This window comes from Nilaparvata lugens, chromosome 2, assembly GCF_014356525.2.
Source record: "Nilaparvata lugens isolate BPH chromosome 2, ASM1435652v1, whole genome shotgun sequence".
Lineage (NCBI taxonomy): Eukaryota > Metazoa > Arthropoda > Insecta > Hemiptera > Delphacidae > Nilaparvata > Nilaparvata lugens.
In genome coordinates, this window is record NC_052505.1 from 3651544 (window position 1) to 3671202 (window position 19659).

Here is a 19659-nt window from a genome sequence, read left to right on the forward strand (position 1 = left end):
TGATTATACTATTGTTATTGTTTTCAGAGTACATTTTCCTTTGTTTGAATTATTAAATTTTTGAGGATTTTTTAAAAGTTGTCAAAACAGCTGTTCTACAAATAAAATATCGACATGTGTTCTTTTGAATAAACTGCTCTACCTACCTACCTCACGCACGAGAAGGAGGTTACAAAGTAAATTTCTCAGGGATGGGGTGGACACCCTGTTAGTTTTCCAGGGAGGAGACTCATGCCAGTTAATAGAGCTAATAAATAACTATACAGGGTATGAATTTGAAAAAATCGGTCAAGTCATTTTTGAGAAAATCGTGATAGAAATTTAACAAAATTCATTCTTCTCAGGAATATTACGGAGCTCCTGCAATTTTCCCAGAAATAAGACTCATGTCAGTTGATAGGGCTTATAAATAGCTATCTAGGATATAAATTTGAAGAAATTCGTTAGAGCCGTTTTCGAGAAAAACATGGTTTTTGAGTCATTATCCGCCATTTTGAATTGAATTTTATTGAATTTCTTATTGTCGGATCCTCATGGTATAAGGACTTTAAGTTTAAAATTTCAAGTCAATCGGTTAATTAGGAATGGAGTTATCGTGTTCACAGACACACACACACACACACACACACACACACACACACACACACACACACACACACACCACAACACACACACACACACACACACAACACACACACACACACACACCCACACACACACACACACACACACCCACACACACACACACACACACAACACACACACACACACACACACACACACACACCACACACAACACACACACACACACACACACACACCACACACACACAACACACACACACACACACACACACACAACACACACACACACAACACACACACACACAACACACACACACACACACACACACACACACACACACACACCACACACACACACACACACACACACACACACACACCACACACACACACACACACACCACACACACACACACACCACACACACACACACAGAGACCAACACCTAAAAATCATGTTTTTGGACTCAGGGGACCTTGAAACGTATAGAAAACATGAAATTAGGGTACCTTAAATTTTTTGGAAAGCAATACTTTCCTTACCTATGGTAATAGGGCAAGGAAAGTAAAGATAAATTGATTATTAAAGTGAGAACAATAGGCTCAAACCAAAAGCTGTTTCTCTCCTGAATTTTCATAAAATAACAAGTTGAAGTCTCATCAATTTTTTAAAGCCTACAAACAATTAAATTACAATACAAGTTACAAATTAAATAGAAAAGGTGATTCTTAGTCCTGTTACCCTGGTTTTAATGTAGTTCATGAAACGGAAATCAGTTGTAAAAAATGTAGTTTTTTATATTATTCAAAAAAAATGTTTGATTACTCGTTTCTCAGTTAAGAATATGCTCAAAATGATTTGTTATTCAGTGCTTTATCCTTCCATTTCAATTTTGAAATATATAGTTTCTTCATCGTGGAAATAAAATTGGACTTCAATTCTTAAAAGTGGAAATATAACCTATTGTTTGGAAAATTCACTATTAATGCATTTTGAGAGTAGAGCAGTTTTGGGATAGGCCAAATTTGTTGCTCTCACCCAGTGATATGTACAATTATGATGTGTAATTGTATTGATGAATATTAGAAGAATTAATTAATAAAATGTCCACCCATTGAAGTCATAAACGCTTTGGCTCATTCAACAATTATTCATGTTTCATGGCAAAATACATTCATAACAGAATGTTAAACAGTTCAAGGATAATCAACTCGTACTGCCGTGTGTATACTGATTGAGTAGGGCTACCAAATTCATGCGACAAAACAAAGTTTCCTCCATTAGAAATGAATTAGGTAAAATTCGAAATAAATTTTTCGCCACACTGCACAGAAAGCAGCTGTTTTCCAGTCCTTACGTAGATCTGAAAGACATTGTTTGCAGACGACTCTCGTCTGACGTCAGAACATGCCGGCCTTAGCCGGAAGGAGTACCCTTTCCGGCCGCTTTTTGAAAATGTGTTTGGACAACTGTTCCATATGGTGCATTGTGTTCAGGAGGGTGAGATCGGGAATTTTCACCCCACTTTGAGTACCCTACGACGTCTGGTTCTTGAGATATGAGACATCAAAGTTCTTTTTTGTTGACTAGTAAATTAGAATTTGTTATCTTCATTCTTTTCTTGTTTGAGCTAATGTCTATAAAAGGCTGAGGATCGGCAACGTTGTTGTCCCATCTTTCTCCACTGCCATTATAACGTGGACCTCACTATAGGATTGTCTTGTTGATGGTGTGACAGGTGTCAAGCGGCGAAGGCGGAGGCGGCGGTAGTGGGGGCGGAGGCCAGTCGTCGCCGCGGGTGGGGGCGGCGCGGATGCACCACCGCCGGAGCACGACCGTGAAGCCGGGGGCGGCATCCACCACCGAGGAGGACGAAGACGAGGAGGACGAGGGGCGGCGAGGCGGAGGCGGCAGTAGTCCGCCCCTGGCACTGCCTCTGCCGCGGTCAAAGTCACACGACCCGCTGCTGGAGGCGAGCGACAACGAGCGGTTCAGTTGGCGCGGCAGTTTTGAGTCGGCGCTGTTGGCGGCGTCGGATTCGCGCACCCGACTTTTGGAGACTACCAGTTCGGTGCAGCCGAGCGGCAAGCGGAGGTCGGCTTCTGATTTGCTCGCCAAGGGGGGCAGTCGGGATCGGCTTGATCGTGTCAGGTATGTTCATGAAAATCAATCTAAATAAAATGAATTTATTGCCCAGAATGTTACATACAAAATAATAATATATTTATTTCCACAAAACAAGAAAAGAACAAAATAAACAGTTTGTGCAAGTAAGAAAATAACCATCTAACTACTCATTACTGATAACGATAATGACACATGATAATTAAGTATAATCATAGAGAAACCATAGCGAAAGTAGATATCCCATGGTATAGGGTGTTTATGTCGCAACTTTTACTGTTATCTCAAGCTGATAGTCCACGTAGTTCTCTCTCGTGAAGCTTTATGACGCTGGTAGTCTCTCATATTGTATCGTCCATACACTCTTACATACACTGTCGATTATTGTCTATTTTTACTGTTTTGGCCGGGTAAGAGTGTATGAACGGCACAATATGAGAGACTACCAGCGTCATAGAGCTTCACAGGAAAGAACTACGTGGACTATCAGCTTGAGATAACAGTAAAAGTTGCGACATAAACGCCCTATACCATGGGATATCTACTTATGCTATTGTTTCTCTATGGTATAATACATAAAGGAAATTCATCACTTAAATATTAAAAGAGAAATAATAATACTGATAAATCTCCTTTCTTCACATACACTATAGAGCTATAAATAAAAATATGAAAGTTAAAAATGAGAGTTATATTTACAAACATGGTATATACGGAAACCTCCTACACGACTACAGGTCTATGTGTAGGAGGGATACTGAATAAACTCATAACAGTGTACTTCTACTTCTAATATATTAAAATTCATTAATTTGCCATAAAGTAATTCCCATAAAAGTAATAAAGGAATATAAATTAATAAAATAAATATTATTAATTGATATATGGCTCTACTGGCAGAGAACAACTTGTGATACATATATTAACAGGTAAAGACATTAACAGGATAACATATTAAAAGGTGAAGAAAAATAGAGCTTATTATTAACAACTATTATAAATAATTTCCCTACTTATTTATTTATTTATTTATTTTCAAAGGCACCTCTTGACGAGTATTTTAAGCCCAGGTGATAATGAAGGGATGAATAACAATGCCGCACATATGCTTCCATTTGTAATGATGAATGAATGAGAGATGAAATGAAATCTGAGAACGAGTACTTCTCCTTGTACGTATATAAGTCATCAATAAAATTAATTGAAGTAATGCCCAACCACTGTATGTATTTGAACGTTTATAAATACTTTCAGAGTAACAGAAATATATATGTAAAGATAAACAATGAATTAAAGAAACAGTTACAATATAAATAACTTAAGTTATTATAAAGTTATAAGTTATTATAAAGTTCATGGAATCCGTATTGTAATTTTTAGTTGTATTGTCTTGTAATGCCGATTTTTATACATTTAATAAGAACTCAGCGAAAAAATCAGCACTACAATATAATACAACTATAAAAATGAATTTTTTTCTATCTATCTGTATTCCTATTCACAAATTTCTTTCTAATAAAACATACCAGTATTTATTATATTAATAAATCTTACTGAGCTGTGTGTTTTTGTTTTTCTTATTGATTTTTATTGTAAATATTGTGAGTTTGAATAAATTAAACTTGAATTTTAATTATTCTCTATCATAGAACACTCGGTCTCTGCGCTCAGGTTTTATTCAACCTTGAAGGGACCTTCCGTCATATATTTATATATTTGTATATTTATACCTTGAAGGGACCTTCCGTCATATATTCATATATTTATATATTTACGCTCAGTTTTATAATAATAAAACTGATCATTTATTTATATATTGTAATCAATTTTTCTTTGATTTCAATTGTTTCTTAGGTCGTGTGGCAGTATCGGCGGCAGTCTAGAGGACAAGATCTGGGGGGCGGGGCGTCGCTCGCCGCTGGACTCAGGCGGTTCCGCCGACGGCGAGGATGACTCGGACGACGATCGCCGCCTCCAGCGACCGGCGGCCGCCAACTCACTGCCCCGCCTTCCCACCGCCCCCGGCACCGCCACCAGTCTCTACAAGGCGCACAGTCTGCATCAGTTTGCCGCCGCCTCCGGAGGCGGAGTCAAGTCGGCCCGCTACCGCCCCCCTGGCTACCCTGCGGCTGCCTCTCGCGGTGCCGCCTCCAGTGTGGTGGCTCCGCCCCCGCGGCGGCTACACGATCGACGCAGTCGCTCGCAGGTCGGGTCGCCGCCTCCGGCTAATGTGCTTGGTAAGTCATCAAATCAAATTTATTTATCACCTGAAAAAATATATTATAGTTTATTACCTCAAAAAATAAAGATATAGTGAGGTCCACGTTATAATGGCAGTGGAGAAAGATAGGAGATCAACGTTGCCGATCCTCTGTCTTGACAATGCCTTCTATAGACTTATTGTGTAGTTGAGAAGTTGATATTGTGGTAATAATTTAAATTAAATGAAATGACTCAGAAATTGTAAAAAAACCGCAGATTTAATGACCGAAACCAGTTTCGGTTATTACACCATTGTCAATCTCTGATAAACCCTTTTATATGTACTGATATATAAACTGTACTGATACAGTTTATTAGAGATTGACTATGGTGTAATAACCGAAACCTGTCTTACTAAGTATCAATAAATCTGTGATTTTTTGACAATTTCTGAGTCTCCTTCGACTTCCTTATAGACTGTAGCTGATGAAGTAGTATTAACTGTTCATTCTCATTTAATATAATCAATTATATTTTATTGAGCAAGAAATTATATTTTTCAATGATTTAATAATGAATTTCCATAATTAAGATGAAATATTTTGTTTATTATTAATTCTACATTGTTGAAATGCGATCTGGCAACAAAGCAAAGCGAGAAAGAGATAGCGCTATCCGCTTTGTTAAATGATAGACAAGGATAGCAATACCATTGCCAATCAAACACTGTCATTATAACGTGTACCTCATTATATATGATTTTGTATAGTATTCATTTATTTATTTATACATTGATACATAGGTTACAATATTATTCTCAACTATGAAAATTTAGATAGAAATTGTCCAAAAATAGGTTATGTTTACACTTCACGATTTGTACATTATATGTAGATATTATTTCTGCATTCATGAGAATCGATATTATGGTAAAATCGATAACGAAACTAATCTTACAGGAGCATATTCATTTATTTGCGAAAAATCATGATTAATTAATCCTCTTAATTGTGAAGTTAGAATATCGTTTCTAGACTCTAACAACCAGTTTTTCTATATTTTAGAGTTTACAGATTCTTAGTTTTAAGCTGGTTTTACACCAAAGTTATTAACAAAATGTTAATAACATCACCCATAAAGATTCTATTAGATTGAACATAACTTATCATACACATGATGAACATATGTGTTTGTCAAGTTCGGTTCAATCTAATAGAATCTATAAGGATTATGTTATTTACATTTTGTTAATAACTTTGGTGTAAACCCAGCTTTAGAGTTTATAGTTTGTTGTGTCTGTCCTGTTCGTTGTTCTAAACTTGTTGATTTCTTTCCGCCAATTATTAGCAAACTGTTGAGTAGATTTTTATTGATGCTCTGGAACGTCATAGTTGAATTTGACAAGGTCAAGCTAATAGGTAACAGTAGACAGTAACCGGACTCGCAACGTTTATGTTTTATTAAAACTGTGCACGAAGTGTTAGTTCAGTAATTAGGTACTTAACAGTAATTGGACTAGTTTGGCTCACCTCGTGTCTCAATAGTGTTTTATAGGTTTTCTAATGTTTACTTGCCATTTTTTCGAATCTATTCCTGTCACCACCATAGAAGTTCCAATACGATAACTCGTGAGTGACCTGATAATGAAATTTTTTCACAACACTGACATGTTTTACAAATATTTTATAATGCAATTATTATATAGAAACATTATCATGATGGAATATCGGGGCACCGAGCTTTGCTCGTTATTTTTATTTATTGACAAACAGAACACAATTCTCCAAAATGATCGTGTTTATATTTCACAGCTGGCTATACGTCATCTTATGAATTTCGGCGATGCGATATTTTGATTTTTCACATACTCACTATTTTACTATCCACAGCTGTTTCAGCCAAGGATGAATTATCCTTTTAATGTCGTTCAGTGAGTTTTCCCAAGGATGAGACCTAGAGCAATCGAATCTTTATATCATGAACCTACTATGTTCCAAATTTCGTGAAAATCGTTAGAGCCGTTTTCGATATCCGTTAAACATAAATAACCAGATATAAAAATAACCAGATATAGAGATAAGAAATTGCTCGCTTAATATAATAGGATAAGAAGAACTTTAGTTGCTTAATAGCTGTGGTAAAAACTTTTGTTCATTTTTATAAAAAAAATCAGTTGACTCCGTCGGTCCCGGCTGCCTAAAAAGCAGTCGTTAGGTCATGTCAGAGGCCCTGAAATTGATCAGTTGCGACCTGAAAACTCTGACACCAGACCTGAGCCAGCCAGGTCACTTGATATTATTATTATTATTAGTTGACTGCCTCACCCATCAATTCTTTGATTTATGCTTGATTTCTATTTCACTGCATTTTCCGTGTATCTCAATTGGTTTTATAAAGTAATTCAAATACATACCGTTTCTTTGAACAAGGAAAAACTATTCCACCAAATTTGAAAAAAATCTAACCATGTTTATAATGAACTAGAAGGTAACGCGTTCTCCACAGGGTCTAATTGAAAACTTGTCAAACTGAAAACTTGACCTACTGGAATCTTGAAGAATTAAAAATAGGCCTAGAAGCATCCTCGGTAAATAAAAAATCTATATGCAAAATTCGAAGTTAATCAGTTGAATATTTCAGACGTGATGATGAACATAAATATATATGACGGGAGGTACCTTCAAGGTTCAAGGTTGAATAAAACCTGAGCTCTATGATAGAGAATACAGATAGATAGATTAAATTCATAATAATTTTTATAGTCGTATTTTAGTGTTTATTTTTATGCTGAGTTCTTATTATATGTATAAAAATTCGTGAATTTCCTATCCCGTACGTGTATAAGCCAATTCTTGAGAACTTGACCTACTGAAATCCTGAAGAATTTAAAATAGGCCTACAACTATCCTTGATTAATTAAGAATCTATATGCAAAATTCGAAGTTAATCAGTTGAGTAGATCAGACGTGATGATGCGTCATTCGTGAATTTCCTATCTCCTGCATTTATAAACCAATTCTTTCCTTTATTATACAGAGTGTTTCAGAGGAACGGGAAATTTTGAAAGTTGAATAATTTCAAGAAAAACAGAAATCTTTAAATAAAGTTTTTCATATCATTCAATAGTAAAAATAATGCCATTTTAGAATAAATGATACCGTAACATTTATTTTTTTGAAAATGACATCTTGCAGGTATGTTATCACATTTATTACATTCCTTAATCACAACATCAAATTAATGATTGGGAGAGAATCAACAGGATAAACCCAAAACTGTTCCAGGTATGTTGCAGGTATTTTCTACGCAAATTTTCCTGTAGTCTCATCATCACATTGTCCATGTAACATTACAACTGGAATTTGAAATCGCTTCTCGAATCTTGGCTTTCAATTCTTCCGTTGTTGCAGAATTGAAAGCCAAGATTCGAGAAGCGATTTCAGAAATTCCAGTTGTAATGTTACGTCAAACCATGCATGGACAATGTGATGAAGAGATTAGAGGAATATTTATTTATTTATTGAATCATTGAGAATTATTATACAACTTACAGAAAAGTACCACAGACTAACTTGCGTCCAAAACGGTTCCAATTCTAATTTATACAACAGTCCAAATGTAGCTAGAGGTTATAAGAGTCACTTCAAAATTCTTCAATTACACACTCAATTTGCGTAGAAAAGGAACATAACTGCAAGATGTCATCTTCAAAAAATAAAATGTCACGGTTTTATTTATTATAAAATGACATTATTTTTACTATTGAATGTTATGAAAAACTTTATTTAAAGATTTGTTTTTCTTGAAATTAATCAACTTTCGAAATTTCCCGTTTCTCTGAAACATCCTGTATTATGCATTGAATTGTGATGTGAATGTTTTAATAAAGTGTTTTGTTGATGGAAATTAAATTGAATTGAATAGAACAAAATACACTACATCAACAAATCATGCAATCAGATATAGCTCACGTTATAAGGATACTATTTCCAACAGGTTCAAATTGAATAATAACTTTCAAAATTTCCCGTTTCTCTGTAACACTCTATATTTTAGATTACGCATAAATAATTGAAGTTGAACACTAAATACAAGCCAGGCGATCTGAAATCAGAGCTGGCATGGCAGTCAAGACTAAACTTGAATTATCATTTGAAAAGATAACTTGAAGGATACAAGTTTTGGCTAAATCATTAATATTGTATCTCAGTTATGCGTGTGTGGTAATTAATAGTAGGCCCAAAATAGTTATCTACTAACTGTAGTCTGTTGCTTTGTCCTTAAGTTGATTGTAAATGATAAATAAATGAATCATATTTCCAATGATGAATTCATCTCATGCAAATTTCTGGTCCAATTAATAACCAGTTGTCGTGAAATGAGCGATGAGAGACTGTGGACCTCACTTGCTTTATGCATGGATGATTTTCGACAGACAGTTGAAATTATCAATTGACTGTTGATAAACTGTGGATTGAAGTCGTGCCTTGGAAAGAATCGGAAGCGATTCAATTAGAAAGCATGGGAAAGTGAAAGCGCTAACTCATTGCCTTGGGGCCCTCTGTTAGTTGACTGCCTCACTGACTCAACTGATATTGAATAATGCAAGTCCTTATTTGTAATAAAAACACTGGAATATTGTCTGAAAATATCACGAATTTATTAAAAAGTTACAAACATGTTTCAACCTCTATGGTGTCACCTTCAGTGTGATAACTATTGATTAAGGCTGTGCAAAGGCTAAAAATAAAATTTTTACTCGAGATATTTTTCAAAGTTTTTCGATTTGTATATCATCAAGCTATCAAAATGAGAAAAGTTTTCTCAGGAAAACATTTTTTTTCGCCCCACTTGGATGTAATGAGCTGGTTCACGTGCGTCATATGGAGGCCGAAAGTGATTGTTTTCTGACCAGGCCGGTAAAATTTTTACGGCCCTAGGGCTGTAAAATAACCTTGAAGTCAGCTGATTATGATTTGATGTGAACGTATTTACAAAATAGTTTATGCTTCTAGAATTGAATAAAGTTTTTGCAATAAGATACTATCATTTTATTTGGATGAATGAAATACAAATGAGATATTATAAACTATTCAAATTCAATTTTCAGAGTATAATAGAATCTAACCTCAAAACCTCCTAGTTACAGCGTTTATCACGGAGCATGGTGGATAAACGGAATCATTTTATGCTTCTAGAATTCAATAAAGTATTCTGCAATAATATACTATCATTTTATTTGGATGAATAAAATACAGATAAGATATATATTATAAACTATTCAAATAATTCGATTTTCAGAGTAGGATAGAACTTCTAACCTAAACTTCCGTTGACATTCAGATTGGCCAAATTTCAGTGTGCTAAAACAGCTGATCAAAAACTTTTCATTATTTGTGTTTATCATTCAATAATTAAAACATTTATAATAATATCATCTTATTGTAATTTGGAAGAATAAAAAGTATAAACTCAACCTCTTCCATAATTGAACATAATCTTTTAGACAAATCAGAATAAAAAATAAAAATACTTGGACAATTTCTTGAACAATCTCTCGCCCTAGGTGCGAAATATACTATTTCCGATCATTACTTTTTGAGTTATGAGCGACTGAAGTTTGAATTTTTGGGACAAAATTTCAAATTCGATACGATATAAATCTATGAGATTTAGAGGATGGATTCTTCATGGTATTGTTCATCTAGTAAAACAAAAATTTTCTGATATCAATTTTTGGAAAAGTTATTCAATTTAATAAAATTAACTCAACTTAAAGTTATTTTTAGTAAATTGAATAACCATCTTAAAAATTAATATTTTCAGAAAATATTTGTTTTACTAGATCAACAATACCATGAAGAATCTATCCTCCAAATCTCATATATCTCACCGAATTTGAAATGTTCTGTCCCAAAAATTTAAACTTTAGGCGCTCATATCTCAAAAAGTAATGATCAGAAAAAAATGTTTTCCTGAGAAAACTTTTTCATTTTGATAGCTTGATGATATACAAATCGAAAAACTTTGAAAAATATCTCGAGTAAAAAGTTTATTTTTAGCCTTTGCACAGCCTTGAAGCTAAACTATAATAAAGTAAATAACTTCATGAATTAGGGCAGTTTTGGTATTGTTACCAATGTTGTGTATATTGTGACAGAATTGATCAAATTAAATCTCAGCGAATAGTTTTTTAAATATATGATTATGAGTTTATCTCCATTATATGATTATATATGATTATGAGTATATATGATATGATTATGTAAAATATGACAAATATATGATTATGAGTATATATGAGTATCTCCAGAATAAATCTAATCTATAGAAACTTCAATCTTTATTGATTCTTACAATAAGTACATCATCAAAATGATAGGGAGAGAAAAAATAAGGTAACCTTGTTCTATTCCTCTCCCAAATTTAGATAAGGTTACACATAGTCCGAGACAGGTTATTTGTCATGGGTATTCAGTCCTTTATTATTTTCATAAATTATGAGTTCACATCTCCAGAATTAATCTTTAGAAACTTTCAAATAACTTGAGTGATAACAAATTTGAAACAATTATACGACGGATTTTCCGGGTATCAGATCTCACTTGCGGAACATCCTGAGTGTTTAGAAAGTCGAAGATGCAGTGCAAGAACAATAATACATAGATTCGGTTTCTGTAGTTAATTAAGGTTCCGACATGAAATTAGTCAGCGTAGAGCCTGTTCATTAGTGCCCTGATGTCATCATTATCATCGTAATCATCAATCATTATTGCAGCTACATCAAGATGATTCAGTATGAATCACTTTGAATCTATAGTGAGGTCCACGTTATAATGGCAGTGTTTGATTAGCAATGGTATTGCTGTCCTTGTCTATCATTCAACAAAGCGGATAGCGCTATCTCTTTCTCGCTTTGCTCTTATGCCAGATTGTCTCTTAACAATGTAGAATTAATAATTGATTAACAAAATATTTCATCCCAATTATGAAATTATCAAAAAATATAATTCCTTGCTTAATTGACCGAGCGAAGTGAGGACTAAGATTCAAGTCGACGGTTTGGTATTTCTCTTAATGTTTATATGTTGCGCATTTGAAACGCGGTAATAGATTTTCATGAAATTTGACAGGTATGTTCATTTTTAAATTGCGCGTCGACGTATATACAAGGTTTTTGGAAATTTTGCATTTCAAGGATAATATGAAAGGAAAAAAGAGCCTCCTTCATAGGCCAATATTAGACTAAAAATCAGACTTTACAATTATTCATCATAAATCAGCTGTCTAGTGGACTATAATACTATCCGTTCAAAAACATCGAACATCTTGAAAATGTATCTTCCATCAACGTTGTAGACAGTTGCAGCCAGACCTGATAACAGCGCTCACACTCACATTCCGGGACGACACGTCACGGTACGATAGGACAGAAAGCTCTATGTTCATTTAGGATTTTTTCTAGACATTTTAAATTGATAAATTATTTATTAATTTTTGAGAAAACATAACAACAGGTCAATGTAACTTACTGAGCGCGAGGTCCACTGTTCACAGAACTACAAGTTAAATAGAATCAAATTGGTTTAACTAGGGTTATTTAATCCGAAAAAAACTGTAATAGAAGTTAGATGACCTATCAAGTTAGGACCAAGTCCTTATTGACTTGGTGGCTGATGGAAGCTGTGAATGGAGATCTGAAGCAAGTGAGAGAGCTAGAGCAAGTAAGAGGGCATCCACCTTGCTCTACAGGTACAACAATAGGCCATGCCGCCGCGTACTCAAACTAGGTACAGTCCCAGCCAGATACAGTCACAGACAAGGATAGCAATATCCTTATTCCTTCAGTACAGTCCGTACGACCCGCTTCGTTGGCTTTTGCCACTCTACTCACAGCCACAACAATTTCCATCTACGTTTTCCTCACTAACCGACGGTTTCCTCAATCACAAAATACTAGTAGTTCTGTCATAGTAGACCTCGCGCTCATTAAATTACATTGACCTGTATTATGCTTTCTCAAAAATTAATAAATTTAAAATGTCTAGAAAAAATCCCAAATAAACATAGAGCTTTCTGTCCTATCGTACCGTGACGTGTCGTCCCGGAATGTGAGTGTGAGCGCTGTTATCAGGTCTGGCTGCAACTGTCTACAACGTTGATGGAAGATACATTTTCAAGATGTTCGATGTTTTTGAACGGATAGTATTATAGTCCACTAGACAGCTGATTTATGATGAATAAATGTAGTCTGATTTTTAGTCTAATATTGGCCTATGAAGGAGGCTCTTTTTTCCTTTCATATTATCCTTGAAATGCAAAATTTCCAAAAACCTTGTATATACGTCGACGCGCAATTTAAAAATGAACATACCTGTCAAATTTCATGAAAATCTATTACCGCGTTTCAAATGCGCAACATATAAACATTAAGAGAAATGCCAAACCGTCGACTTGAATCTTAGACCTCACTTCACTCGGTCATTGAATCTTAGACCTCAGCTCGCTCAGTCAATAAAATAGTGTATTCTTTCCTCGCTGATGATACAGAAACTGATTTACGGAAACCTTAGTTTAACTTGATCTGAGCGCTATCCTTGTCTATCATTCAACAAAGCGGATAGCGCTATCTCTTTCTCGCTTTGCTCTGTTGCCAGATCGTTTTTCAACAATGTAAAAATATAATTAAATAACCAAAAATTCAATCTTGATTTTGAAAATTCATTATGAAATTATTGAAAAATATAATCTATTGTTTAATAATATATAATTTATTAATTTGAACGAGAATGAACATTTGATATTACTTTAATAAACCTGTATCAGCAACCGTCTATAGAAGGCATTGATAAGACAGAGGATCGGCAACGTTGTTCTCCTATCTTTTGGTAGAGAGTTAGTAGAGGGGAGGATATTTTTAATATTCTTTCCGAAGAATGGACATTGATATGTCCAAAGCTCCGCTAATTTATGTAGATGCATAACAATATGATTATTATCTATAGTTATTATATTACAAATTGCTTTTTCATATCATATACAGTTCATTTTATACAGTTTGGGTGGTTGGTAGCACTGGCTGCCTCAAATAGTTGCTCTAGTATTGTGTCTGTTATTTTTCATATTTAATTAGGTTTTCGGTGGTTTTTCATCAATGATCGATAGATTCTTTATAAAAGCTAGTGATGGACTTTCAGTTAAGTGTAAAGAAAGTGAGTACGGTGCATTAATTATTAAATCCTGGATTTCATTTGTGTTTCTAACCTACCTGACAGAGCTAGAAAAGATAGTTTGATTACACTTTTTCGAGCTGAACGAACTTTGAACCCTCTGCAAAGAACCTTACAAATATAAATTTACCCTCACGAAAACTGTTACAAATAATCATACTATTGAGAAAAGAGATATAAAAAGGAATACTCCTGAACGTTGCTGTTTCTCCGTATCAATTCTTATTCCATGCTCAAGTGTTACGATTGACTGTTTGAGAGACAATCTTCGGAGTTATCCTTTCTGCTACTTGAATCATTTTCACTCTCAATAATATTCTCTCAACTTCACCTGCTCAATAACTCCTTGTTTCAAGCGGCTTCATTCCTGTGTAGCCTACAACTGATAGTGTTTCTTCTTATCTTGTTTTCATACCGGTACATGAGGCACCGGCTGACGTAAATACTAGCAAAATAAGTAGCGTCTTTGGTTGCTATAACAACGCTGACTGTCGACTGCTGTTTTTAGCCCAGTTTTTCTTATCAGTGAACTTTCGCTTTCAATAGAACCCTTGCTGTTACTTTTCATAGAGACTATGAAGCCAATGACTACTCGCCGTAGGCGCGAAAATTTGATTCGAGCACAATCGGATCTCGATAATTTAAACGGGGATCTAATTAATACTGATGTTGTAGAATTGGCAGTTAACGTCAGAAAAACTCTCTCAACAATCGCCGAAAAATATTCGACCAATGCAATTACTGACTTGATTCCAGATATAATCGGAGTCTTAAATAAACTGGACGGTTCTATTTCGGACAACTATGAATTAAGAAACAATCTGGAAGAGCTAGTAGAAGAGAATAAGCATTTGTCAAAACTCTTGAGTGATGAGAAAAACAGAAGAGAAGAATGCTTTGAAGAATCATTGATCAATGAAGGAAAAGCAGATGAGGAAATAGGCTTATTAAAATCTCGTATTGTTAGTCTAGAAAAAACGAAACGTAATTTGAGTGAAGAGTTAAAAAGTAAAAATGCTATCATAAACATTATTCAGACTGAGCAAAATAGTATTCCTAATAGAGAAGATATCTCTTTAATTCAAAATTCGACAGATTTCATAACGCCTAGAAATGTTGTAAAGCGGAGAAATGAACAAAGAGTGACTAATAAATCCATCGAGACTGAGAACAGATTTTCGGTGCTCTCTTCGAATATGTCGTCACCCCTGATACTGCCACGCAGACTACAAATAACGGCTGACGTTCACCAACCCTTCTCTACTCAGATTGAACCGGAAATATTGGGTTTTAGTCGTCGTAAAAATTCTTCCAAAAAGAAACAAAAAGTTACAATTCTGACGGATAGTCAGGGAAAGCAGCTTTGCGATCATACGGGAGAATTTGGAGAGGATTTTGATGTATTGGTCTGCACAAAATCAAGTGCCAAGTTGAAGCATGTTGTCCAAGATGGTCTTTGTTTGATAAAGAATTTCACAGAAAAAGATTTTGTTATAGTAGCGGCTGGTTCAAACGACCTACATCGGGATGAACCGTTCCAGTTGACATTGAACCAAGCAATGCGGTCGCTCACAGAGATCGATATTAAGTCAAATCTCCTCTTGTGCAGTGTGCCCTACAGATATGATGATCCTTCTCTTAATGAATATATCTCCTATGCTAATTCGTATTTATCAAGAGCAGTTGGAAGCTATATAGGCTGTTTAAATATTCACTACTTGGATATTAACACATTCCTCGGAAAATCTCATTTCACAAGGCACGGGCTCCACCTCAACCGACGCGGGAAAAGGATTCTGGTCAACAGGCTAACGAAATTTGTGAAAGACTTTTCTGTTGCCAAACCTGTGTCCGCAAATACTAAAGTCGAGAATACCAGTTCACGTGCAATCAAATCTCACATTGGAAGAACTGTTGATACCGTGACCATTTCATCACCTTTGTGCCAAACTCTTGATAAAACATTTCATACTCCTCAATCATCCTCAAAAGCCGATCATCAAGATTTATCAAACAATTTCAAGACAATTCACACTCCTGTTTCACAAGCTTATCATAATATTTCAGACAGAACTACCTATCAATCTCAACATTTTTTAGACAGGTCTTCCCATGTAATAAACAAATCAATTTAGACGTACACTGTAAGAAAAATAATTTTTCATTATTCTTTTGTAATGTACAATGTCTGGGCAATAAAATTAACGAGATTGAAATGATTAATAATAATAATAAGAATTTTGATGTGCTTTGTATATCTGAGCATTGGTTGAGAGCAAATGTCATAGATCTGATCAATATAAATGGATTTTCACTGGTATCTGCTTTCTGTAGAGCGAGTGCAAGAAATGGTGGTGTCGCTATCTTTGTAGCAAATAAACTTACTGATCATATCAGGGCCATTGATATGACTGCTTTTAACTGTGAAATTCATCATGAATTTGCTGGTATCATTGTAAAGAAACTAAATATTATAGTAATAGTAGTTTATAGGTCGCCAAGTGGTAATTTGAATCTTTTTCTTGAGTCATTGGAAAAACTTATATTATTTTTAAGTACAAAACATAAACATAAATATCATTTCATAGTTGGTGGTGATTTTAACGTAAATGTTTTATCTAGAAACCCAGACAGATCTGAATTAGTTAATATTTTGAAGTCTGTAAATTTGTATCTTACTAATTTCGAGGCTACTAGACTTGACTCAGCACTTGACAACATCGCTACAGACTTGAGTCCTGACTTATTCTCTGTGAAAGTAGAACCTGTTGCTTTGGGTGATCATGACGCTTTATGTCTCTATCTAAAATCTGATATCTTTCCCAGTCAGGCTAGAGGTGAAAACCCTATGAATAATAGTCTTCAAAAATTTAAATCAAGACCAATAACTGATGCTGGACTTTATAGTTTCTGTTGTAGACTCAGTTCAGTTGATTGGAGAGAGTTTCTTATATATGGAAATGCTGAATGTAATTTTAATTCATTTTTTAATAAGTTTCAAGAATTGTTTATTGAGTCTTTTCCACTATTTAATTGTAATTCAAGATCTAGTACTAGTAAGAAGAAACCTCACCTCACTTCTCCTGCCTTGGAGAGTTTGAGATGTTTTGTCCTCATTGCGTATGACAGGTTCAAGAATAATAGAACAGACTCAGCCAGATTAACTTATAATAACTTGAAGAAAATGTATAAAGCTGAGCTGAAAATGACACAGCTGAAATCCAACGCAGACTTTATTGAATCAGCCAATAATAAATGTGCAGCTGCTTGGAAAGTTATTAGAAAAAGTTCCAAACCAACACAATCTAGTATAACATCTGTTTCAGCCGAAGATTTCAATAACTATTTTGTGAAATCAGTCTCAAAAATGCGAGATTCTATTGATCCATCCAATGTGTTGGCTGAGGAGCTTCTGGCCTCTGCCCCTAGATCCTTGCATGAATTTGTTCTAAGAGAATTGTCATGTCAGGAAATTGCTAATATAGTCTCTAGAATGAAATCATCTTCAACTAAAGATATTTATCACCACTCCAGCTCTATGATGAAAACTGTCATAAATTTCATACTGGCACCATTAACAACTTGTTTCAACGCATGTATAAGAGATTCCATTTTTCCACTGAAACTCAAGCATTCCAGAACAGTGCCTATTCATAAAAAAGGTTCTAAAGATCTGCCTGAAAATTTTAGACCCATCTCAATTCCACCTATTTTTAGCAAAATTCTAGAATATGCTATTGCCGGTCAATTGTACGAGTTTTTCGAGAGTAATGGTTTGTTCTCAACTTCTCAATTTGGCTTTAGAAAAGGAAAGTCTACAGTTGATGCAGTCACCTCTGTAGTGAGCGATGTTGAAAATAGTTTTGACAATAAAAACTTCACAGGAGTTGTACTATTCGATCTGAGTCGAGCTTTCGATGTTGTCGATCATAATATTTTATCGAAGAAACTCCATCATCTGGGTGTACGCAACAAGGCACTTAAACTTTTGAAATCATATTTAAACAATAGAAGTCAGTCTGTATGTATAAACTCCAATCTCTCAAATCCATTATCTGTTCCTCACGGGGTCCCTCAAGGTTCCATTCTTGGCCTCTACTTTTCATAGTTATGATGAATGATATTGAGTACAACATTGGATCAAAAGTTGTATGCTATGCTGATGATTCATCCATAATTACAATAGATAAAGACCTGAATACTCTCCAACAAAAATGAACAAGTGTCAGGATGAGGCTGCAGTTTGGTTCAAGGCAAATGGTTTGCTGCTTAATAAAGATAAAACCCAGATATTATTGCTTGCACTGAGACAGGTTAGTGAAGGTGCAAAAAATGCTAAGCTTCTTGGTATTACACTGGACCAAAAGCTTTCCTGGAGTTCTCACATAGATAATTTATGTTCAAAACTCTCCAGGGTAATTTACTTGTTACGCAGTCTCAGCGACTCTGTTCCCAAAAATACATGAGAACTTGCTATTTTGCTTTCTTCCAGAGTGTGTTTCTGTATGGCCTGGAACTATGGGGGTGTGCTCCAGATGCACAGAAAGTATTCTTACTACAAAAGAAAGCTCTTAGGATAATTTCTGGTGCAGCATATTTGGATCATTGTAGGCCTCTATTTGTTGGAGAGAAAATCATGACTTTGCATGGCATGGTAGTTTTCAGGCTCTTGATGAGTGTAAAGAGAAAGATAGGCTTGTTCCACTGTAGGATGAAATACATAGCTACAATACTAGGAACAAATCCAAAATTGATGTACCCTACTCAAGATTAAGCAAGGTATTAAATAGTCCAAGTCTCATATCATTAAAGCTTTTCAATGCACTACCATATTCGGTTAGGGTTTTACACGAATCAAAATTTAAATGTTGTTTAGAGTCTCTCCTTTTGAAAACCCCCTTATATTCTATTTCTGATTTTTATCAAGTAACAGTGGAAGATTTTGCCTAATTATGAAAACCTTATTAATCTTTGAAGAACCTCAATTAGAAGATATTCTGTGATTTTAGAAGATAAGAACATTATGTGATCTTACCGTACTCGATTATATTGATATGTTTGTGTTGAAAATCAATTAGCCTATTCTCAACTTATGTCTAGTTTTAGTAATATTTTACATGTTTTGACTGTGTATTTATTTGACGTTTCCAATTGCAATGTAAACAATGCTTGAAGGAATAAAAACATTCTTATTCTTATTCTTATTCTTATTCAATAATTATTTTCTTAGTCTATATTATGTAAATTCATCTATAATTTTGCTGTATTGTAAGCTATTGTATATAAGTGTATAAGCCAGTATATATTCTAATCTACATAAATAAAGTACTCAATCAATCAATCAATCTTTCTCCACTGCCGTTATAACGTGGACCTCACTATAGAATAGCACAGATGTAGAAGTTGGAACTACTGGACGGTTATAAAAAATTGACTTTGCATTGCTGTGGTTATCCGGTGGCATGGCAAGGCATAGGCAGACGGCGTGACGTACAACGGCTCACGCCAACAGACTGTC

General features: G+C 34.8%; 1 protein-coding gene across 7 annotated transcripts in view; it reads left to right on the forward strand.

Annotated features, from left to right (window-relative positions):
• Nucleotides 1-19659, forward strand: part of LOC111055235 — a 208343-nt gene that overhangs the window by 119394 nt on the left and 69290 nt on the right. For all 7 annotated transcript variants that reach the window (XM_039420337.1, XM_039420336.1, XM_039420341.1 and 4 more), the window contains 2 exons: nucleotides 2324-2736; nucleotides 4564-4946. In XM_039420337.1, coding sequence (XP_039276271.1) covers nucleotides 2324-2736; nucleotides 4564-4946 — 796 coding nt within the window. The remainder of the gene's footprint in view (nucleotides 1-2323; nucleotides 2737-4563; nucleotides 4947-19659) is intronic.